This window comes from Athene cunicularia (genome assembly GCF_003259725.1).
Source record: "Athene cunicularia isolate RWA chromosome 11 unlocalized genomic scaffold, athCun1 chr11_part2, whole genome shotgun sequence".
Classification (NCBI taxonomy): Eukaryota; Metazoa; Chordata; class Aves; order Strigiformes; family Strigidae; genus Athene; species Athene cunicularia.
Genome location: NW_020799114.1, coordinates 1,599,552 through 1,622,346, shown reverse-complemented (window position 1 = coordinate 1,622,346; position 22,795 = coordinate 1,599,552). Strand labels below are relative to the sequence as shown.

At 57.7% G+C, this 22,795-nt stretch overlaps 1 protein-coding gene across 5 annotated transcripts in view; it reads left to right on the top strand.

Annotated features, from left to right (window-relative positions):
* The window catches only part of ACSF3 (acyl-CoA synthetase family member 3), a 63,377-nt gene extending 40,582 nt beyond the window's left edge, over positions 1 to 22,795 (top strand). For 4 of the 5 annotated variants that reach the window (XM_026857066.1, XM_026857068.1, XM_026857070.1 and 1 more), the window contains exons 8-10: positions 17,311 to 17,445; positions 17,990 to 18,101; positions 21,464 to 21,700. In XM_026857066.1, coding sequence (XP_026712867.1) covers positions 17,311 to 17,445; positions 17,990 to 18,101; positions 21,464 to 21,581 — 365 coding nt within the window. In that variant the 3' untranslated portion in view covers positions 21,582 to 21,700. Of the gene's footprint in view, positions 1 to 17,310; positions 17,446 to 17,989; positions 18,102 to 21,463; positions 21,701 to 22,175 lie in introns of those variants that run through there. The other variant, XM_026857071.1, reaches the window with a different exon arrangement.

The window sequence follows — 22,795 nt, the reverse complement described above, 5'->3', positions numbered from 1 at the left end:
CACCGGGTTTGAAAGTAGTGCATAAATCCTGCAACAAATCCATGTATCTCAGCTCCATATAATAAGATTTTATTGATTGCTATATTGTATCTGTCAGAATAAAACTCTCTTAATGCATGCATCAGGATGGAGAAGATAGAAAGCTTGTTGGTAGTAGAATCTGATTCAAGAATCAATGCACTTTGATTAATAATGTCGTTAAGAAAGTAAGAGTTATTTAACTTGTTTGATGCACATTTCAAAATGATGACTCATATCTTTTAAGTTTCTTTCTTTAAGCTGCATTTAAAAAAACAACCCTGTAGCTGTTTTTCACATCGCTAAGTCCTGCTTTATCACTGATTTTTGCTAGATCCTTTTATACAGCTCACACCACACCCCCCTTCCCAGACTCCCGTTAACAATAATTCCTGCGGCCCGAAAGGCTTCCCATGTGCTGTTGTTGAAGGCTTTAGAATAAAAGGAGAACAGGGTTGACCGGCTATCTCTTTATTCCTTCTGGATGTTCTGCAGTGAAAGAGGGAGCTTCAGGGGAAAAAAAAAAAAAAAGTAGTTAATCTGGAATAAGACATCAGCAGGAGAAATGAGAAGCACCCACCGGTTCTGGCAGGCTCTGAGGCTGCCAGGCTCGGGCAGTCGGCAGCGTGCTGGGCACGTCTGTGCCTCCTGAACACGCTGTTCTCTCTGCTCCGGCCTTGCCACTCTCATCTCAGCACTGAGGACAAGTCTTGGCTTAGCTGGGAGCGTCCTGCTCGGTGCTGCTGCTCCCAGCTTGCTCCAGAAACGGGACCTGTTCTTGCTGCAGCTGTGGAAGCCAAGGCAAGAAGCCCAGTGACTCTCAGGCTGGTTTCTGGGACCTCTGGTGTCCGTCTGTCCCTTCAGACCGAGCTCTCCCGTCCGGAGCTGGGCAGCACTGCTGGCCCCAGCTCCAGGTCCTTGTCCTTCCCAGCCCTGGCTCTGTGGAGATTTCCACCCCGCCGCTTCTGATGGAAAAGGCAAAGCTGCCTGCACTTTTCCAGCACAGAGAAGTCTGGGTTTTGTAGGAGACATCCTGGGCAGGTTGTCCTTGACCATTGCTCCTCTTGGGCTGGTCTCCAAGGAGAAGGGGCAGGGGGGGCAGCAGGTGACGCACACCCCGACCCTCCGGCGTCGGCTTTTTCCCTGGCGTTTGCCTGTCCCCAGAGACAAGCAGGTGTTTCCCTGCCAGGGGAGTTGCTTACATTCATGGGTGTAGCACTGACACCTGAAACTGAAAATACTTCAGCCTGATCAAGGCAGATTATAAATAGAAATGCATCTAATTAGCATCCTAATCTGCAGGTTTTCTGTTTGTTTGCAGTGTCTTTCCTAGTCACAAATCCAGTTAATGCAAATTCTATTTTTAAAGAAATGATTCCTTAATTATAATGTGTTGCAGATGATGTGACTTACCGGTTTGGTAAGCCCACCGGAGGAAGCGTTGCCTCCCCCAAGGCTGGGCTGAAGGAGCTTCTTTGAGTCTGTCACAGCTTAAACTCATCAGGCAGGACGGCAGCACTCACATGCTCCCTTTGCTAGTGGCTTAGGACTTGGACCCAGAGTCCCACAAATGAAAGGACGTGAAAAGATCCCCCCAAAAATGCCAAGCATGGCCCCAAGACAGCTCCATGTGCTGCTTGAGGAAGGATAGCCCCCTGGATCTGCCTGGGACAGGCACGGAGGCTGCAGACGGACCGGGCAGCCTCCCTGGTGAAGCTGGACCAGCCGTGTGCTGGGCTCCCCTTTCCACCCAGCCCTCATTTCAGAGGTCTTTCTGGGAGTGAAAACATAAAGGTGGCCTGGTGTCTGGTGTACCAGCCGTGTGTAAAGGTTCCTTTGTCATCTCAGAATGTTCCTTGTACTCACACACTTCTAATGCCGTGGAGAGAGAAATCACTTTTTCTGCTTCCCGCCTCGATATTTATTCTTTCTCCTTGAGGGGACATTATTGCCAGGTTTGCCTGGTGGCTGGAAGTCTTGGGGTCATCAGGACACAGCAAAATGAAACTCTCTGTTTCCCTGACTGCTCGGGAGACTGATGTTTTCAGCAGTTCAGAGAGTGACTTGGGATTTTTGTAGCTGTAAATGAGAGCAGCTTTTGGCACAGATTTTGTTTACTCTCTACAAAGCTCTGCTCTAGTTGTATCAAACATCTCGGATGCCAACCCTTTACTTGTTTGAGAACCTCTGCTACACAGAGCCCAATTTTCAGAGGCGTGGAGCAATTGCACCCCAGCTGAGAGTCGGTGGGAACAGCAGGCACCCACATCTCCGGAATCCAGGCTGTTCCCTCTCGATCTCTATTTGCTTTTACCCTCCAAGCCGTGCTGCGGCAGCGCTGGAGGGAGAGGGGCTCGCTCAGGCTCTGACCACCGGGAGTGACCCTTCCCTTCCCTTCCCTTCCCTTCCCTTCCCTTCCCTTCCCTTCCCAGGGGTAGTGCAGGGTGTCCCGGCCGCAGCCCCAGCTGGGTTATGTTGTAGAGATGTCAAGCTGAGCTCTGTGAGCCTGTCAGGAGACCTAGCAGGAGAATTGCCAGCGGGTTAAGAGAGAAGTGCAGGATTGAGCTCAGGATGTGGTAAAGACATGGGCTGAACCATCATCTTTCTCACGGCACTTGGCAGAGCCCGTTGGATCACTGGCAAGGCTTTCTTTGAAGTGGCTACTTGCTGCTGTATAAATAGCATGTCTCCTCCAGTGCAAAATTTAAAACCCCAGAGGGGAAGGTCACTATCAAATCAGGTGAGTGAGCTCCCTGAGCCGTCGTGTGGAGGACAGGACCCCGTGGATTGTCTTGAGTACAGCTGGAACGGGGTCCCAGGGATTCTCTCTGGTCCGCGCACTGGGAACACTGGTGTCTGTTGTGTCCTCCCTGTCCCTGATTGCCCCGTGACCACGGGGAAGCCTCTTCAGCAGGCAGGATAAATGCTGCAGAGTTGTCTCACACTGACCGAGGAGGTGGATTCACTGTACCCTGGCAGAGAGCATCAGGGTAGGAAACGTAACGGTCTAAGACTGAATGTCAAAGTGATCACTCAAAATCCCAACAACATTCAGCTTTGTGGATGCCAGACTGGCAACTCGCTGCTCCAGGCGAGAGCTGTGATCTGTGTACAGACTGTTTGTGCTGCACTCTTCGGTTCCTTGCCAAGCCAAGCCTGCTGCTGCCTGGCCTTACCGTGTTCAAGCTACCAGCCCTTGGGATGGAGGTCTCGCTCTGGCAGCAATCTGGCAGGGTTAAACCTGCTCACTCAGAGCTTCTGTAGGAGCTTCACCTTGTAGAGGCTTGGAGGAGTCGGTTTAGAGGGCTGGAGCTGATCGGCGGGGCTGCTCGAGCAGTTGTGCCGCGGGTTTTGCGTTTGATGGTCCTGTGGGTCCGTCTCGTGCTCGTCGTGTCTCGGTGGGGTTCTTGGCGTGGCACCTCGCACCAGGAGCTTCCCCTAAAGCAGCACGTGGGGGGAAAAGCCTGTTTCGCTGGCCGTGGGGATGCCTCTTCCTCAGGCTTAGGTGTGATGGGTGTTATCTTCAGCCCTGACGCCTGCCTCTCGCCAGGGAAATCCAGCTCAAGGGAAGATTTGTTGCAATCAGACCCTCCTTCCACCTTTGGCCATCTATCATTTTTCTGCCTTATTTCGTGTCCTCAGCTCTTCCTTCCTCCTCACTTGCCGGGTTTCCCGTTGCTTGAGGCACTCTGCTGGTGCCCACACAATCTGTTTAGCCTGCTGAACACTTTTTGCTGTTTGATTTACATAACCCAGCACAGCCGTAAGTGGAGCGGGGTCAGGGAATTGCACAAATTGATTTCCCGCTCGTAGGACGAGCCGGGAAGCCAGCGGCCTGATCTCCTTCCTTCGCAGCAGAGGAAAGCGAGGGATCACTTCTAGCAGGCGTGATCCAAGAGCAAGCGCCGTGAAGCGGAGAGGCTTTTGTTGGGTATTTTGTTGGGCTGGTAATAGTGCTTGACGAAGAGCTGAACGTCTCTGGCTTTGAGAGGCTCTTTACTTTCAATAAGAGTCGTCCCTCTGGGTTTCGCTCAAGACAACTGAGAACATATTTACTTACAGCTAATGGTATTATGCTGTAAGCAAAAGTATAGGCTTCTGTATATTTAAGCAAACAATTTAAGGCAGATATCTTTCCTCATATCCCACCGCTGCCTTTCTTAGTAAACATCCTCCCATCGTTATCTCTGCTTTATTTAATAATTCGTCTCACCAGAGACTGGGACAGGTCACTGCACTGGAAAGAAGAGGTAGTGCACTCTTTAGCTAAGGTGTAATTGATCCCTCAGCTGTTGTACAGAAGGCAGAAGCCAAAGCAGAGGGGTGTAGTCTAATGTTTTTATTATTGCAATTATTATTTTTAGCCGTGCACGCATGGTTCCTACGCTCTTCAAAGTTTTGCCATCTGAGTGGCAGCTGCGTTCAGCTGGGCTGCCACACCTTGGAGCATTTACTTATTTATTAGTCTTTGAGTTTTCTTTTTCATCTTGTTGTCTGCAGGGATTTCTATAAATATTTAAATGCTAATGTGAAGAAAAGCGTTTTTCATTTTTACTTACCCATTTTCTTTTCTGGCTTGTCCTCTGGGCAAACCCATCTGCAGTAATTCTGGCTGTAGGCAGCGGGGGGGCTCCCTCCGCCCAGCCTACTTGTGTCATATCAGTCACCCATGAGTTCCTGCTAATGATGAGTGAACCTACAAAGTCTTGGCCGCCTGGCTTGCAGAAACGTTCAAAGGCTCGGCTGGTTTATCTGCTATTTTCCATTAGAGGAGTGTGGCACCCTGAGAGCAGGGGGTGCAGCCTCCCAGGGCTGGGGGAGCTTCATCTGCTGCTCGTCCTTCAGGTCTGTGGCACGCTGAAGGCTTGGAGAGGCTCCTGGTCATGCTGGGCTACATACCCAAGGATGAGGGACAGCACCTCCGCCAAGGACAGGCGGGATGCAGGATGCTGCCAGGCTCTGCCAAGGTCTGATTCGGTGTTAATCTGTTCGGTGCTGTCCTCTCCAGGCTGAAAGCTGGTGCCCGGGACTCTGCTGGCAGATGTCCTGTGAGGGGGTCTGACGCCAACCCCGGCCAAGGCTGGAGCAGGGACCATATGCAGCCATCCCCGAGGCCCTGAAACAATAGCACGGAGATGGGCTTTTGTATTTGCTAGCCAAAACCTGCTGGCCGTGTGGGCATGCTGGGAAGCCCGTCTTGCAGCCGGTGGGAGAGCGTTGGGGATTTGCAGGGGGTGCAGTGGATGATGCTTTTCCAGGCTCCCCTAATGTCTCAGCAGATGAAGCTGAAGCTGCTGGCTCTGCTTATCTGTGGGTTTTAGAGAGCTGCCAGCCTTGAACCAGCCCTTCGTGGTCACCTGGAATCCCCCCGTGTCTGTGGAGGAACATGAAACGGTGCCACGGCACCAACCGTGCCAAACCACCAGATACGTGTACATTCTGCGCCCGGCTCCCGCCCGTCCCACTCAGCGAGGGTGTGAGAAAGCGCAGAAAGGCTCCTGCCGGTGGGTCGTTTGGCCTTGACTTTGTGTGCAGAACCCAAGGCTTTGGTACACGACCTCAAACGTCCACCACAGCATCACTGCTGCAGTCCCACGGCCAGGGCTGCAGCCTGTTTTCATGCCAGTTGGACTGAAAATAACTCACATCTTCCCTGTCCTGTAATTCCCTGCACTTTTTTTCTCTTTGGAACATCAGTTCTTTAAAACCAGAGTGACCAGAAGATGCACCCTTGGGGTGAATCTTGCATGAAGGCCCAGTGAGGCAGGACTACGTGACAGGAGGTTGATTCCCCCTGCCAAAATTCCTTCTCTCCCGCGCTGGGCTGAGCGCTCGGATCCAGCCTCTCCTCGGATCCAGGAGAAACGGCCTTTGGCAGCAGAGGCAGGTCAGCGTGGTGCAGCAGGGGGTCAGCGGGCATCACCCCGGCTTCTCACCCTGCTGCCTCAGGGGCACAGTAAGCTCGAGGAACCTTTTAAAATGACAGGTGTGAGGGGAAGGCATCCCCAATTTCTCAGCCGAGACAAGGGGTAGCTGCACTCCTGGTCTGTTCAGCAGCAGGTCCCTGAGCCCCCCAGTCCCCAGCTGGAAGCAGAGTGGGGGAAAGCACAGCCAAGGATTACTGCCTTGAAATCAGACTTGTCTTATCTGCAGCTTTCACCTCCCGGGTACCTGGGGATGCTGCCAGTGTTCCCAGCACCTCTCCATCTCCCGCTCCACACAGCGTGAGGAGGAGTGCCTTATTAGCAAAGCTCTTTGTGAGATGCCCTTGAGTGGGTTTGTTGTTTTTTTTTTTTTTTCCAGGTGTAAATGCCAGGGGAGGCTGTACCAGTGCTTCACATTCTTTCATCTCGGCAGGGTTTTGCCCTTTCTCCCAGCGTGGCTCTGACAGCAGGCTCAGCGCTGCTGCCTGTGGAATACAAACAAACTTCCCCTTTGCAGAGCATGACAGGAATTCATTCCAGGCTGGTTTGTTGAAGTTTTTTTTTTTTTCCTACTTTTCTTTTTCCCTTATGCTGGATGCTCCAGGGGTCTCTGGAGGAGTTTTGAGAGTGGGGATCAGTTGCTTAACCCCCTCGCTCCCGAGAGCAGGCAGCTCGCAGCAGATCCGACAGCTCTTGCAGATGGGGAGGACTGCAAAGCAGCTTGAAGCTGCGATGCAATTCCCATCCCCTGACCGAGCCGGGGGAGAGGAACCGACACATTGAGACGTTTGCATCCCTCCATCTCTTTGTAGCAGCCATCAGGGCAGTCGGAGGGTCTGTTCCCTGCTTGCTGAGCACACAGCGCCTGCCATTAGTGCTAATGGGAGTTAGGCACGCGCTCGGAGAGGCAAGGATGCCCCTGAGCTACAAATCTACTTGGCAATTTTATTATGTAAATAAATGGTGTGTGCACATACACCTGCTGCTGCTGCTGCTCGTGGTGATGTTCGTGGCAAGATACGTAAACAAACAGCGATTCTGTTCTAATAGATTTATTTCCTTTCTCGTGAGCCATTAAATTACCTCCAGATTTCACGCAGGTAGAAATCTGTAACAGCGTCAAAATCTTGCTCTGCCTCAGCGGACGGTGGCCCGCAAAGCGTGACAGACACCTATTACTCTCAGATATTGTTCTGGGGGGAGGCGTGGGAGCAACCAGTATCATCCTCATTATGTCAGTGTCTCTGGGTGTCCCTCCCAGGCTCCCACCACCGCTGGGCAGTTTGCAGTGAAGGTAAGACAAACCTCCCCGTGCTGGGCTGAGCTCGGTGCCTGGAGAGCAGGAGTCCCCCTCCCAGACCCTCCGTCTGACCGGACCGTGAAGGTCTCCCTGCTTCCAGGGGGGTTGAGGCAGAGCTTGCTCTGGCCCTTGAGGAGGCTCTGGGCTGGGGTTTACTCTAGGAGCCCCCTCAGCGCCCCCACAGCAGCACTGGGGCTCACCAAGCTCTCCAACACCCGGCACCAGTCGGTGGGACCCGCGAGGAGAGCAGCCCGCTCCTCCCCAGCTGACCTGCCTCCGGCCGACCGCAGGGACGTATCTGAGGGCTGCAGCTGCCCCGCCACGCTCCTCTTCCACTCCCCGGCTCCGCTGGAGGGTTTTGGCAGCAAGATGGGGAGCAGATAGGTCAGGCTGCTGCCAGCGAGAGCGTTGAGGGGCCGTGCCGTGCCAGCGGAGAGCTGCTGCCCGTGGCTCTGCTGGGCTGGGCTGGGTCACTGGGAAGGGCGTTTGCACAGCACCCAGGCAGCACCCGAGCAAACAGGAGCCCTGGAACTTACTGGGGAGGGGAGACGGACGAGATTTCCTCATGAATAATTGGTGCATTATTAATATGCATGTGTTTTTTTGAAGAAGTTTCAAACTCTCCCCCGCAGGAGCCTTTGATGCTTTATTAATGACTGCGGCGCACACCAAACCCTCGGTACACCGCGGCGCCCCGGAGCAGCCCCATGCCCCTGCAGAAGCGGCCCCTTTAGTTTTGGGCATTGTCTTTTGTGAGCCCAGGGAAGGCATTTTGCTGGTCCAAGCGACCGGGTGAGTGTAGATGGACTCAAGTAGCCCCACAGAGCCGCTGTGGCAGGCTCCGGCAGCAGGCCAGAGCTCGGCAGGTCTCACCATCGCGGTCTGCGCAGGGGGGAAAAGGTGTGTGGAAAGCAGAAGTTCAACATTTCAGCTTTACGCCCTGGATCAGAACTAACAGGAACTTTCTCAGGTCCCCTTGTAACTCAGAAGAGGATCCAAGACCCTGCAGAAGGGATGAGATCGGGGTTGGCTCTGGGTAACGTTGATGCCCGGGGTTGTCCTGCCCGGCGGAAGCGCGCGGGGCCGAGGGGGGAGCAGAGGGGCCCTGGAGCAGGGCTGGGAGAGGCCCCTGGTTTCCGAGCCCGTCCGTGCTGAAGTGCTGGGGTGGGTGTGGGATGAGTGGGGAGGGGTGACAAGCCTGCGGCAGCCTGGGCAGGTGACCTACGTGAGCTGGGACACGCGCTGCAGCGCAGCCGGGCCTCTGCGAAGGAGCCAAAATCCAGAATTTCAGAAGTGCTAATTACTGTTAATTAGCTACAATTTGTGCTCGTAACCTCTGTTCTTAGCCAAGATGGCTGACAGCAGCGACAAACGTTAGTCATTTCCATGCAATAAATCAAGCTAAAGTTGCTTCTGTTACTTAGCCTATCATTTAGCATTTCATTAAATAGATATGTACACATAGATCATCGTTGCCGAGGCTGTGTCAATCCCTTCAGGAGCAGGGCTGCCTCCAATCAATCCCAGCAGCTCCGTGCATGGTGGAGAGGCTCCGGGTTACCGCGTGCCAGGTTAGCATCTTGCAGAGCATCCATCAGGACTCGGTAACTCATCAGTTCCTGGGGTTGCACGGCCAGTATTCAGCCGGAGAGTTACCACAGCAGTGGTGCTGGTGCTCCTGAAGATGTGGCCTGGGGAGACGAGGTCTCCCTTGGGTGCATGAGGTCAGATTCCTGAGCTGGGGGCTGATCTACAAGGTGCCTCTTGGAGGAAGATGCTTCTGCTGGGCTGGTGCTGGGCTTTCCATCAGCTCCGGCATGGGAAGAGCAGCAGCTGAGGAGCCGAGGGTGCCAAGATCACCCTTACTTAATCTTTGCACCTCTGATGGAGGGGAGGTGACGGCAGCTTGGGGGAGCGTTGTAAGGTCGCGAGGGTGAAGCACACGATGGGACGTGGCGGTGGAGGTCGCTCTGGTTGCACTGCTGCTGGAGAACTTTTCATGGCGGGCAGAAGGAGAAAGCGTGGCATTAAAATGAGCCTGGAGCTACAAGGAGTAGCAAAATCCTCACGCTACGGTATTTGTGGGCGCACCAGCTCCCATAGCCCCGAGGAACCTCTGCACCAGGGTGGGACAGCAGCTCCTGCTCTGCTGCAGCCACAGCAGCTCCGGGCTCTGCTCCCTGTGCTGATGAGCGGGGGGTGCTGAGGACAGGGGCCCCCATCCTGCTTTGGGCTCCAGCCTGGGCCCCACGGCACGCTCAGGGGAGGGCTCTGCCTCTTGCTGCTCCAGGGCTCTCTGGCCCAAGGGGCTAGCGGGAGCTGCCCCAGTTTGTCCGTGCGGCACCACGCGTTTGGTGCCCTCCCGCTCCCGGCACTCCATAAATAAATTCCCCTAGTCCATCCTAGCTCACTGTATCAATCTTGTTTAATAGACTGGAAAGCTTATTGCATGGCGGCAGGTCGCAAGGAGTGTCGAGGTGATGGATTGCGCCTTCCCGGAGTCGGGCGTCGTTGATATATAATGAAATATTTATGATTTATTCCAGCTAATAAACTGGAGTGAAGTGTGTGATGTATGTGAGCAGATGGGGGATCTATTGATGCAGTTTTCATTGTGTGGGGGGAGGGAAAGGTTTGTGTCCGTTACGGAGACATATCGCTCAGGCTCCCATCCCTCTGCCCATCAAGGTGGGCACTTGGCCGCAGAAAGATTATCTAATCCCCACAGACGGCTTTTAGCACTTGCCTTCGAATCAGTTGTCCACCCCACATCTCACGTGGCTTTTCCCAAGCGCGGGAGCCTCTGGCAGCGGGAGAAAAAACATTTTCTTGAGCACTGGGCTTGGTGTTGGGAGCCAGGCGGGGAGCTTGTGCCCAGAGGGGTGGGAAGTGCCACTGCCATGCCACGCTCTGCGGCTTCCCGCTCCCACTGTGTCTGTGTTACCTCCAGAAATATCATTTCCATGGGTTTAGGAGACCAGTGAGATGCTGAACCGACCCGGAAAGAGCAGGGAAACTTGAAACTGGTGAAGAGGGGCACTCCTCCATGGGAGGCGTGATGGGCACGTGGAGCTGGTTGCTGCAGGAGGGTGAAAGCTTGGTGCTGGGAGCAGGAAGGAGCATTTCTGTGTGTAGCAGCTCAGGATGAACCTAATCTGCAGGCATGAGAAGCTGTACCCAAAGGTGGGAGGACGTGCCTGCCAGCTGTGGCCCCACAACTGCCTTTGAGTGGGCAGGGTGGCCACCACAAGCCATGGCTGGGCCCCTGCGTGCCCCCGTGTTCTAGCCCGGGGACTGAGGCTCCCTCCCGCAAAGCCCTGTGCAGGAAAAGGGGGTTTGAGCCCCCCTCGGTTTTTGCTCTGCTCTCTCCACCGTGAGAGCATCAGGATCAGGGCTCAGGCTCTTCACTGCCTGCCCAGAATGTTGGACCAATCCTGCCTGGAAAAATAAATCATCGTCTTAATCACCAATGTGTGTGTCTTTGCCAGAGAGTGAGCTCTGCCTCAGCCTGGGATGGACCAGGAGCATCAACAGCCATTTTAGGGAAGCGGGAGACAGGGAAGAGTTAATCCCAGGGTAGAGCAGAGAGTGATGCACAACCTCCTGCCCGCTGCTCTGCGGTGTGAGCAGCCATCGAGGCCCTTCGCATCCCGCTGCTGTCCTGCCAGCTGTTCCCGTTTCTGCCTAATTAGCCTCCGGATCGGCGTGCTTGGAGATCCTCGCCTGAAAGACACCGGAGAAGGGCAAAGACTGATTATTCTGACTGCTTCCCAGGGGTCTGCCAGCTGGGAGCTCACCGTCCCCCCGACACGCTCCTTTGGCAAGAGCAGCAGTTCTCCAGGTACAGGCAGTGCAGAGGAATGCAGGAGGGCGAGCGCCTCGGTCGGTCTCATCACTGGAAATGAGGGATCGGCTGCCAGGGGAGCAGCTGCCAGCAGGGGATTCTCCTGAAGTTTGGGGGGGGGGGAAAAAAAAACCCGCTTCAAAGACCCCCCACAAGAGCAGGTATTGTGCCTGTCGGTGGGATCAGCGCTGCCTTGGGGTTGTTTTCCCTCTGGGCACAGCTGGAGCAGCCGGTCATTTCCCCAGCCAAAACATCCTCTTGGTCAACAGTTGGTTCAAATGTTTCCTCATGACACCTTTGCTATAGAAACGTCGCCGTGTTGGCCAGGAACAAGCTGACCCGTGGGTGAGGGTGTTGGCACAGGAGCTCCGGGGCAGGTTTGCTCTTGGCCAACACGTGCTGGGAAAGCAGCTCGGGCACCGTGTTACTCCCTGGGAGATCTCCCCGCTCTGCGAAGGAGGGGCACAAACTAAGGGCCGGAGTGGCAGAGTCACAAGAGCCCTTTCATCTTTGCAACAAGTATTTTGCAACTTGAAGGACCTCCTTGTAGAAACCTCCGGAGTTTGAGTTTGGAAGGAGGGTCTCCATCACAGCTTAACTACTTTCTAGAGTTTGTTTGGGTAAGGCACACACCTACAGCCCAGCGACCACTGCCAAGTGAGGATCTATAGACAACCCTTCCCTATAAATAGATCTTACCCAAAAGCCTCGTTTTTGAAATAAAAGTAGCCTAGAAATGGGCTTTCATCAGCGCCTGGTGGTGTGGTTCATGCCAGCGTGTGGCCTCCATGGTCGGCATGCTGTGGTGCTCACTGAGTCTGCAGGCTGATGGAGATGTCTACAGTTTGCTTTAAGGTATATAAAAAAATACTTTTAATATAAAAGCATATATATTTTTATATAAAAACATATATTTATATAAAAAACATAAATCTTCTTATATTAAAACATATATATATATTTTATATAAAAGCCAGGCCAGATTGGATGGGGCTCTGAGCAACCTGAGCTAGTAGAAGGTGTCCCTGCCCATGTCAGGGGGCTTGGAACTAGATGATCTTTAAGCTCCCTTCCAACCCAACCCATTCTATGATTTTTTTCTATATATATTTATATAGATATGTAATCGTCTGAAACTCCAGCAAAGTGCAGCCCACCCGGCACAGCCTGTTCAGTATGCAGCTCAGCAGAGCCTTTAACATTTCGCAGAACAGATGCCCACTGAGCATCTTGAAACACATCCAAAGGTAGCGGTGACGGCTGCTGTCAGGGAAACAATAATCCCATGGCCTCGCCAGCATCAGCTGCGCTGCAGCACCGGGGCCGAGCCACGTGCGACGGAGGCTTCTGCCGCTGCCTGCTTTGTCTGATGAAAGGAGCCCGGTTGGAGGTGGCCCGGGCAAGCAGAGGCGGAGATGTGGTGTCACAGACCGTAATCTTCTCATCAGCCAAAATCCCCTTCCCCACGCAGCTGGCTGCGAGGAAGGAAATACTGTTTCTGGCTCCGTGCTGCGAGAAGCATCTCAGCACGGGCAGGGCTGCCCCGACCCTGCTGCTGGGCCGGTTCCTGTGCTGGAGGGCGGGACAGGCTTTGGGAGCGAGGATGGAGAGGTGATGGGGGGCTCGGGGGGGTTCACCGTTCCCGAGGGTGTCTCACTGCTCATGTCAGTCCTCCTGAAAGCAGAGTGGGACGGGGCAGCTCCGGAGGCAGAAGGGGCACGAGGCCGAAGGATGAGGTGTATCTGCAGGCTGACCGGGCTCGCAACAGCCCTGGGGCTCCTGGCCAGGCTGGACACGTGGGAGCTCTGCCCCGAGGGAGGCTTGCCAGGAGAGGCAGGGTGGCCAGGCGGTAGCAAGGGCACGAGAAGAGCTGGTGATTCCGGAGCAGGATCACGCAGGTGCTTCACAGCATCCTCCTGCCCATGCGCTGAGGCACTGGGGGCTCCCGGGGAGCCACGGCCGTGGCTGACTTCAAAGGAGCATCACCAGAAGTGTGATTTGGAAGGCGGTGGCATCTCATGGGGGGAGAGCTGTATTCCCCACTCAGAAATGCCCCCCCCCCCATTGCCTCTGTTGCCCCTGCCCACCGGGGAGGGGGTACCCACGCTGTGCAAAGCGCTCAGAGGCTGCTGGGCGAGGGATGGGGGGGCTGGGTGCACGTCGGAAGCTCCGGGGAGATGGGCACAACCCTTGCCACAGGCCCTCGGGGCAGTGCCAGGTTTGGAAATGACGCTCTTAACGCTGTTTAAAGGCAGCATGTGGGGAAGAGTCATTAAGCAAACGACAGCAGCCTTTTAACTAGTCTCAGTGGCCCAGGAAATCCCCGCTGGCCTGGGAGGCAGCGAGCGCGTTGCTGCGCTGGATGTGCCGGCGCAGACGCCGTCTTGATGTGCTCGGCTGGTAGCAGATGGCGCGGGGCAGAGGGTAATGTGCCTGTCCTCGGCGGCCCGTGGTCCCCCGGAGCCAGCTCTGTCCTGTCAGCGCGGGAAGTGACAGCGAGACCCTGCTGCTCAGCTTGCGGGAGAGAGGAGACAGAAAGGAAGAGATGGGGGGAAATTGCAGAGCTCGTCCCAGAAGCTGACGATGATCACAATAATAATGTGACCCACCCGCCACGTCTGATCCGCGCGAGAGGCAGCGACGGCGTCCGTGGGGAGCGTGGGGGTGGAAGGTGAGCGGCGAGGAGGGGGCCTCCCCTGCCTCTTCATGCCCAAGCTGGAATGACTCTTCCTCCCATCCCCGGCTGTGTGGGGAACATCTGGGAAGGCGAGGGCCTGCAGAGTGCGTCTCCTTCGAAAAGCACTTTTCACAGTTGGCAGCAGCACTTCCGTGAGCGCGGGGCACATCTCTGCAGGCAGCTGTGAGCAGATCCTGCCCGTGCTCCTGCCAGAGCTGAGGAGGCAGCGGCTGGCTGCACAGGGGTGATGGCCATGGCCATGCAGGGGTGATGATGATGGCCACGCAGGGATGATAGTGATGGCCACGCAGGGATGCTGGTGATGGCCACGCAGGGATGATAGTGATGGCCACGCAGGGATGCTGGTGATGGCCATGCAGGGATGATGGTGATGGCCACGCAGGGATGCTCACACCAGGTAGCCACCAGCCAGCCTTGCTCCTGCTGCTCGCCAGCTGGGCACAGCACCCAGCCTAACGAGTCTCCTCCAGCACCCGCCCTAACGAGCCTGCTCCTACACCAGGCCCCAGCGCAGCCCCCACATCACCTCAGCAGGGCCTGTGGGGCTGGGCCAGACCCTCCACAGGGCCCCGGGAGCTCAGGCTGGTGCCAGCTCAGGGGTTTCCTTGTGGTACAGCCATGCCCTGAAATCCCGCTGCCGCGAGCAAAGCACCAGGGACTTCCCTCGCTGGAAACGGGGTCTGAGGCCAGTGAGCACTGGGGTTTGTGTGTCCTGCTCCCCCCGTGCATGGGGGATGGAGCGGGGCAGAGACGGGGCCCCGGTGACGGGCTCTGCCCTGGCAGTTTGCCTTGTAGACAGGCTCTAGAGAAATCAGCCCTGGCTGACGCCTCCCTGACAGACTCAAGGGCACATGGGGATGTGAATTCAGCCCTCACTCGCTGCAAGGAGAGATAAGGGGAGCGAGTCGTCCGAGCAGGCACAGAGCCCTTCAGCTTTCACATCAGGAGACTGTGGTGCAGAGGAATCTCCTTCCCCCACCCAGGTCTGTCTCACGGACCCAGCTGTCCCTTGGACCTGGCCCTGGCACTGTTCCCCCCATCACGGAGCTGGGAAAATGCAAATGTGGCAGCTTTCGTGTGCTTAAACCCCGAAGAGCGACGTGGGAACTGTGTGTCATTGAACCAGGTCTGAATTCCCTCTCCTCTCCCTGTCTTCTCTGTATGAATAAGCAGCTCCTGATCTCCCTGCCGCAAGCTCGTGGTCCCCCAGTGCCACGTTTTAATTAATGTTCACTCTCCGGTCCTGTGTCAGTCACACATGCCACAGTGATACTGGGCGCAGAAGGTAGTTTATCACAGCAGTCATGAATTCCTTTCAACCCCGAGCAGCCAAACACCCCGAGAGCCCAAGTTTAAAACTCTCCCACAACTTTTAAAATATTCCAGACAGCCTTCAACATCCACAAGAGTGCCAGGAGGCAGGCAGGCAAATACAGGAGCCATTAATCATTCCCCGGCTGAACTGAGCAAGATGCGCCAGCCGAGTGGGGACACGGCTCTTTCGGGGAGCAGCCCCCGTTTCAGGACTGATTGGGATATTTCCTTCCTCTGACACCGTATATCTCCGGGCGTTCGCTGTCTTTGCGTGCCGGCGGTGAGCTGGAGACGGGGTTTTGTTAAGCCGTGTAGCTGGTGGACACGTCCCACGATACCTGAGCGGGGGGAAGGTGTGCCAGGAGCGCCGCGAAGTGGCACTGGGAGGGCCAGGAGGAGCACTGGGAGGGAGGGGAGCGAGGCAGAGGTGGGGTTCAGCCATGCTCACCCCCGCTGCCGGGAGTCCCCCGGGGCAGAGGGTTCCTCATCTCTGAAGGAGAGGACAGGGGTTCACACAGCCCCCGGCAGCGGGGGGGCTCTTCCCTGGGCCACCCAACAAAGTCCCCGGGTTGTGACCCGTACCAGAGCCCACGTGCTCCTTGCACTGATCTCACCCAAATTCAGCAGATCTCCCGGCTCAGCGGGCTCCCGGCCGCGGGGGTGTTGGGGTGCAGGACCCCGGCCTGTCCTCATTCCCTGGATTTTGAACACATGCCTGGACGGGCCGGGGAGGGGGGGCAAGGCAAGCGAGCGTGGGAACTCCTGCAGCCCCAGCGGTGCTGGTTCACCCTGCGAGGTTGGAAGCTGCTTTTTCCTGCTGGCAATCTCCGTCTCATCTCCGCCTTTGAGCTTCCCAGCCGGCGGTGAAATGAGATCCGCCAGCGAAGCCGCAGCGGGGAGCGGGCCGGGTGTGTGGACACAATGGCAGCGCGTATCATTAAGGAGAGGATGGAGGCTGACGCGTGGGGGGGAGCTAAGGGCCCCCCTGGTGCTGCCATCAAGGCTCTGAAATGGAAATGCGAGGTCCCCCGGCCCCCCCCCTCGCCCACCGGTTGGCAAAGGCTCTATTAGCAGGATGTGAGTAATCATCTTAAGTAGCTATCAAAGTGCACCAGCTTGTTAAGCATTTAGCCAGGTTGTGCTGACATGACCTCTCTCCTCAATCTTCCCAGCCTCGGCGCGAGCGGCTAATTGCCGCCTCACACCTGCCGCACACCTTCTCCCCCCGGCAGAAAGGACAGGTCGCATCCAACGTGTTGCTCAGGACAGCCTCATCCTCCCCATGTCGTCCCTCACCTTTTTTATATCAGCAGTAGCCAGGCAGGAGTCCTGGGGGGACCCCGCTTTGCAAGCCGTGGTGTTACCAGCTGCAGTTCCCCAGAGCTGGGGGGGCTGGGGGCTGCGGTTGGGGCGCACACACGCTGCTGGAGCCGCTGGGGAAGACCCACCGGGGTTTTCACAGGCACCCAGAGGTGCGTGTCTCATCGCCTGGTGGGTGGGAGGAAGCGGAGGCTGGGGACGATGCGATGGGGGCTGAGCAGCCCCGGTGATGGCAGAGGACCAGCAGGAGTCACATTCTGCCGGGATGGGGCAGCCTTTGTGATGGGTGATGGCCAGGAAGATGAGGAAGGGGCCGAGCTGGAGCCTTCTTGTCTTGTGGTCCGGGTGGAGAGTGCGCTGGGGAACCTGCAGCGATGGCTCCTGCTCTCATTGCTTCCATACTGAAGGAATTCTGGGGGCAGAGCCACCGCCTTCCCTCTCCCCCCGCAGAAAAGCAGCGGCTGTCTCCCCTCTGCGTGTCCCCAGGAGCAGCCTGTCGTGCGGGGGAGGCTGACACCATCTTTAAACTCCAGCAGGGGAGGGTCAGACTGGACATTAGGAAAACATTTTTCAAAGAGTGGTCAGAGTGGAACAGGCTGCCTGGGGTGGGGGAGTCCCCATCCCTGGGGGGGTTTAAGGGCCGTTGGGATGAGCTGTGGGGGGATGTGGGGTAGGGGAGAACTGTAGAGTCGGGCTGAGGGTTGGACTCGATGATCCCGAGGGGCTTTTCCAACCAGAATGTTTCTGTGATTCTGTGATTCCCGGGGCCGTTGCAGAGACGCTCGTCACCATTGCGCTGAGCTTTCCCCACGTGCCGCGGCACGTCCATGTGGCCGGGCAGGCAGAGGAGTGGCAAGGGGACGGCGCTGACGGAGCCCGCTTTGCTTTTCAGGAGACACAGCAGCCTACAAAGACGGCGTTTACTGGATCAAGGGCCGCACCTCAGTAGACATCATCAAAAACGGGGGGTTCAAAATCAGCGCTCTGGAGGTGGAGCGTCATCTGCTCGCCCACCCGCACATCGCAGGTATGAGGCTGCTCCTCCCCGGGCCCGTGCCCAGAGGGGACGGTGTGTGGGGGCCTGGCTCTAGTGACAGCCCTGGCTCAGCGCCGACGTGGGGCTGCCCGAGGCCTCGTGCCTGGGGGCTCTTCCCCGCTTTCCCCAAGAGCAAGCTGCGTTTCAAACCTGTGAAGCCCACAGCAGCTCCTGTCTGAATTTGGAACTGAGACTAGAATTAAATCTGTCCTGCCCCTGTGCGTGACCCTGTACGAGGGGGTGGAAGCGGTGCCCCCAGCTCCACGCCCCTCTGTACATCCTACCCCTCCCTCTTGACTGAATTGCTCAAACCATGGGGCTTTCTGCCTTTTTCTGTGGTGAAAAGCTCCGTTCTTGGAAATGGTGTCAGCACCAAGGTCCTGGTGGTTTCCTGTACTAACATCCCACAGCATCCTCCTCCCTGCGCACCGCTGCTGCCAGCAGCTACCAGCGGTGCTGAACCCCTCTTCTACCCCGTCCCCAACCCCAGAAATCGCTCGGCTTTCTCCACCCGAGTGCTCTGCTCTCTCTGCAGACGTAGCTGTGATCGGGCCCCCGGACATGGTCTGGGGCCAGCGGGTCAGTGCTGTCGTGCAGCTGCGCAAGGGCGAGATGCTCTCGGTGAAGGACCTGAAGGACTGGGCCAGGTAAGATCCCGCGGGGAGGAGCACGGCAGGGCCATGTCAGAGGAGGGGTGAAGGGGTGACTGACAGCCACGTAGTGCCTCAGGCTCTAGGGATGGAGAAAAGGCCACAGCTCCAAGCAGGAGGTCACTGGGCACGTGAGATAATGGGAATAAATGGGCCTCTCGCCCCAAAAGTGCCTTTGATAAACGACCTGCACGTTGCAGCCAAGTGGCTCTTACCTCGCAGCCCCGAGCCCAGCTGCTGGCAGAAAGCACAGAGCAAGCACCAGGGCAGGGGCAGGTGAAGCTTCGTGTTTTCTCAGCAGCAAGAACATTTGCTCAGCTCTGCTGCAGTCGCTCCTCACTTGCCTTCCTACCCACTAGAAGCCAGCCCAGCCCAGCCCCCAGTTATCCCAGAGACCTCTCCCCTGGAGAGGGGGGGCACCAGGGCTCGTGGACTCTCCCTGGAGTCACCGCAGTACCAAGGAGCGGGGCACAGAGCAGCCGCCTGCCATCCTGCGAGGCTTCGGCATTAAAACCGGCACCTTCTCCTTCCAGTCGGGCAGAGATTGGCGCACGCTGAGATTTCAGGCATCAGCCCTGGGAGCCTGAGCAGGCGGGAGCCAGGAAGCAGAATCACTGGGTTTATCGCTAATATTCCATTAGCAAAATATTTAATAGCAGATTCTTTCTTTTCCTGGCAGCTCCCTCCTTCGGGCTGCGGATATTTTTGGCGAGGCTGGCGCTATTTTGTAAGCGGCAGGAGCACTTGTTTCATCAGGGGCTGCACAGCAGCCAATTAAAGATTTCCCCTGGATTTGCAAAAATCACAGTTGGGGGACTGCGATTTAGCAAATGCGAGGAAGACGCTGGCTGGCCGGCTGCTGCTCTGATTAAACAGTCACCTCGCAGGGGAAAAGAAGCAAACAAAGAAACCAAACCCACACCAGGTCGCTGCTTGGGCAGAGGGGCCAAGACCTTGCCAGGGTGTCCCTCCTGCTGCTGCACACACATTAACCCTCTGGCTGCTGCTGGCCTGGGACTCCTCCTCCTCCTCCTCCTTCTCCTTCTCCCAGGGCGGCTCACGGCCACCAGCAGCTTTTGCTTGATTTAACTGATGTCCTCTTGCAGACTAAGATGTCCCTTCTCGGCCAGGCTCAGCCCCTCCTGGTCAGCCCAGGCTCCTGGTGCTTCAGGGTTCTCCAGCCAGGACCCTCCCCGGCCTCAGCACGGGGGTGATGGAGAGCAGGGACGGGAGATCTTCATCCCTAATCCTCCCGGCAGGGACATCCGTGACCCCAGCAGATCCATTCATCCACCGCCCGTGGCTGCGCTTTGTGGGTCACCCGGGTGTTGGTCTCTGGTGCAGGGCAGGGGGGGCTGCAAGCTGGGGTGTCCTCCCCCTTGTCCTCGCCGTCCCCAGCTCTGGAGCAGACGCGCTGCTGTTCTGCCTGTGCAGAGCGAGGGCAGGAGCCCTTGAAAGAAAAACCCTCGGAGGGTTGGAGCCGCCCGCCCACCCGGGCTCCTCGGGGGCTGCTGCTCCCTGCCCAGGCACGGCTCCAGCTGCCTCCCCCCCTCCTCTTCCCTTCGCCCTGTCTCTCCCCTTTATTTTTTATGTCACTTACATTCGTTTGGCCCTTTTTCTCGCACTCCCTGGCAGGAGACACATGTCCCTCTTCAGAGTGATTCATTTGGCGGCTTTCGCCTCCAATCGTGCTTCCCGGCGACAGGCGCCATCCTGAGTTAGAGGCGTCCATATGGTGGGGGGTGCTGGTGGCGGGCGGGGGGAGGACGCCCGGGTGATGGTTGAAGGGCTCAGCAGACTTGGCACCTCGCATCAGAGTCGGTGCCAGGACGCTGCCGGAGCTGGGCACGGCCCCAGGTTGGTGACACACAGGCAGCAGAAGGCAGGAGAACCCCCCCTCTGCTCTGCAGAGGGCACAGGGATGATGCTCCGTGCTCAGACTCGCTCCCGCAGCGGGAAGACACCCCGCTGTGTGTCGTCCCCCCCACCCCAGTCTCAGTCCTCAGGGACTGGCACCCAGGACACGTGTGGGTCCAGCATCCATCACGCTGCTGAGCTGTTTTCCTGTGCTGGCTCTAACGAGGAGTTTCACAGAATCCCAGAATCACCTGGGATGGAAAAGCCCCTGCAGCTCCTCCAGCCCAGCCATGACCCTCACCCTGACCGTTCCCAAGCCCACCAGATCCCTCAGCGCTGGCTCAGCCCGACTCTTCAACCCCTCCAGGGATCCCGGGGACTCCCCCCTGCCCTGGGCAGCCCATTCCAACGCCCAACAGCCCCTTCTGCACAGAAATCCTTCCTCAGAGCCAGCCTGACCCTGCCCTGGGCAGCTTGAGGCCATTCCCTCGGGGCCTGGCGCTGGGGCCTTGGCTCCAGAGACTCATCCCCCCTCTCTGCCCCCTCCTGGCAGGGAGTTGCCGAGGGCCAGGAGGTCTCCCCTCAGCCTCCTCTTCTCCAGACTGAACCCCCCCAGTTCCCCCAGCCGCTCCCCAGCAGACCTGTGCTCCAGACCCTGCCCCAGCTCCGTTGCCCTTCTCTGGCCACGCTCGATCACTCATTGGCCTTTTTGGGGTGAGGGGCCCAACACTGAACCCAGGAATCGAGGGGTGGCCTCCCCAGTGCCCAGCCCAGGGCTCAGATCCCTTCCCTGTCCCTGCTGGCCACGCCAGTGCTGACACCAGCCAGGATGCCGTTGGCCTTTTGCCCCCCTGGGCACACTGCTGGCTCCTTATCAATCAGTTAGCCCCCCCAGTCCCTCTCTGACCGGCAGCTCTCCAGCCGCCCCTCCCCAGGCCTGTAGCCCCCCTGGGGGTTGTTGTGGCCCAAGGGCAGCCCCCGGCATTTGCCCTCAGTGAAACTCCCCCAGCTGGGCTCAGCCTATCTCTCCAGTCTATCCAGGTCTCCCTGCAGCCTCCCCACCCTCAAGGATCAACACTCCCACCCAGCTGGGTGTCCTCTGCAAACTGACTGTGGGGGCACTCGATCCCCTTGTCTAGATCATCACTGATGGATGAGGCCGCATCAGGGGCTCTGCCTCCAACTCGCTGAAGGGTCTCTGTTCCCCCTCCCGAGGGGTGGGTGGGTGTTTTTTGGGGTGTCTTGTCCTCAGGGAGCACCCCCCACACTGGGGCTGGACGTGGCAGGCAGAGCCAGGTCCTGGTAACAGGGTCCATCCCCAGCCCAAACCACCACAAGCGATGACCCGGGAATGGGGTGTGACCAGGGAGCACAGGCAGGAGCAAAACGGCCCGAGATGAGCTACAGCACGGGGCCAAAGTCCTCCCAGGAGAGGGGGGCAAGGACAGGTCCCCCCAGGACTGAGCTGCCAGACTGTAATGGGCTGCGCTCCTGCGTTGCAGGGAGACCATGGCACCCTACAGCATCCCGACCGAGCTGATCGTGGTGGAGGAGATCCCGCGCAATCAGATGGGAAAAGTCAACAAGAAGGAGCTTCTGCAGCGCTTTTACCCAGCCTAGTGCACGGCCTGGGCGTGGGACGGGGAGCCCGGCGCTGGTGGGTTCGTTCTCCCTCACAGCAGCGCTGAGGGGGGGCCAGCAGCGATGAGCAGTGGCGGGTCCGGGCTCCCTGCGCTCTGCTCCGCGAGAGAAGCCCAATAAAAGCCGGGTTCACCCCACATGGTCTCTTCGGCTGGTCCGAGCCCGAGCTGCAGGGCCCCCCTCCTTGTGCACGAGCTGTTTGCAGGAGGCTCGGGGCAATCCTCAGCCTAGAAGTGAAGCGTGGGGTGAATGTGGGGGGGTCCCAGGCCAGGACCCCCCTCCCAGAGCTGGCAGCGGGCAGGTGTTGGCCAAAGTTGCTCCATTTAGCCCCCGGGTAGGTGGTGGGGGGCAGGTGAGGGGCAGAGACCACAAACACCTCCACATCCCCCCGGGCTGGTCCCGGCAGCGGCTGCTCGGGGGCAGACAGGCCCCGCTGGCCCCCGGGGTGGCTCAGCCCCAGAGTGCCAACCCCCCAGAGCCGCTCTGCCTGGGTGGGAAGGGCTGTCCGGGCACCCCAGCTCCCCCAGTTTGCCTTCATCTGCCTGGGGATGCTCATCCTCATTTCCGTTACAGCTCGTTCTCAGGCCCCGTGCAGCTCATCGCCAGATGAAACGACTCTTTAGCTGGAAGGCCTGTCTTCAGCCGGCTGCGGCGGTGCCTGGGAATTCTGCATCCTCTGCCCTTTCCCACAGACTCAGCGTCTTTCCCCGTAGTTTGGTTGATAGAGAGGGGAAACCCCAGTGGATCCCCTCACTGGTGGGATCCTGCTCTGCGTGGGATGCCCCATAACCCCCCCCCGTGAATCGGTACCGTCCACCCAAGCACCAACTCCCACTTCACAGCAGAAATGAAGAATAAATACAAAAATCAGAAATAGTGGCTGCGCTCACCAACCCAGAGCATATCCCACCCCCCCAGGCGCTCAGAGGAACGGCAGGAGCTGGAGATGGGCTCGGGTTTTGGCCAGGGTGGGCCCACGGGCCGGCGTGGGGTGGGGGCAGAGCCCGGGGGGGTGTTGGAGGCACCGGGGAGCAGATGCAGCAGGATCCACACTGCGCGTGCCTGTGCCGACACCAGCGCCCACGTCTGAAGGTCATCGATCGCCTGGAGGACGGGCGGCGTCCATAACCTCTACCCTTGGAAACGGGTGTTGGTCCCTCTTTGACTTCGGGCGCGACGGTGGGCGATGGGGA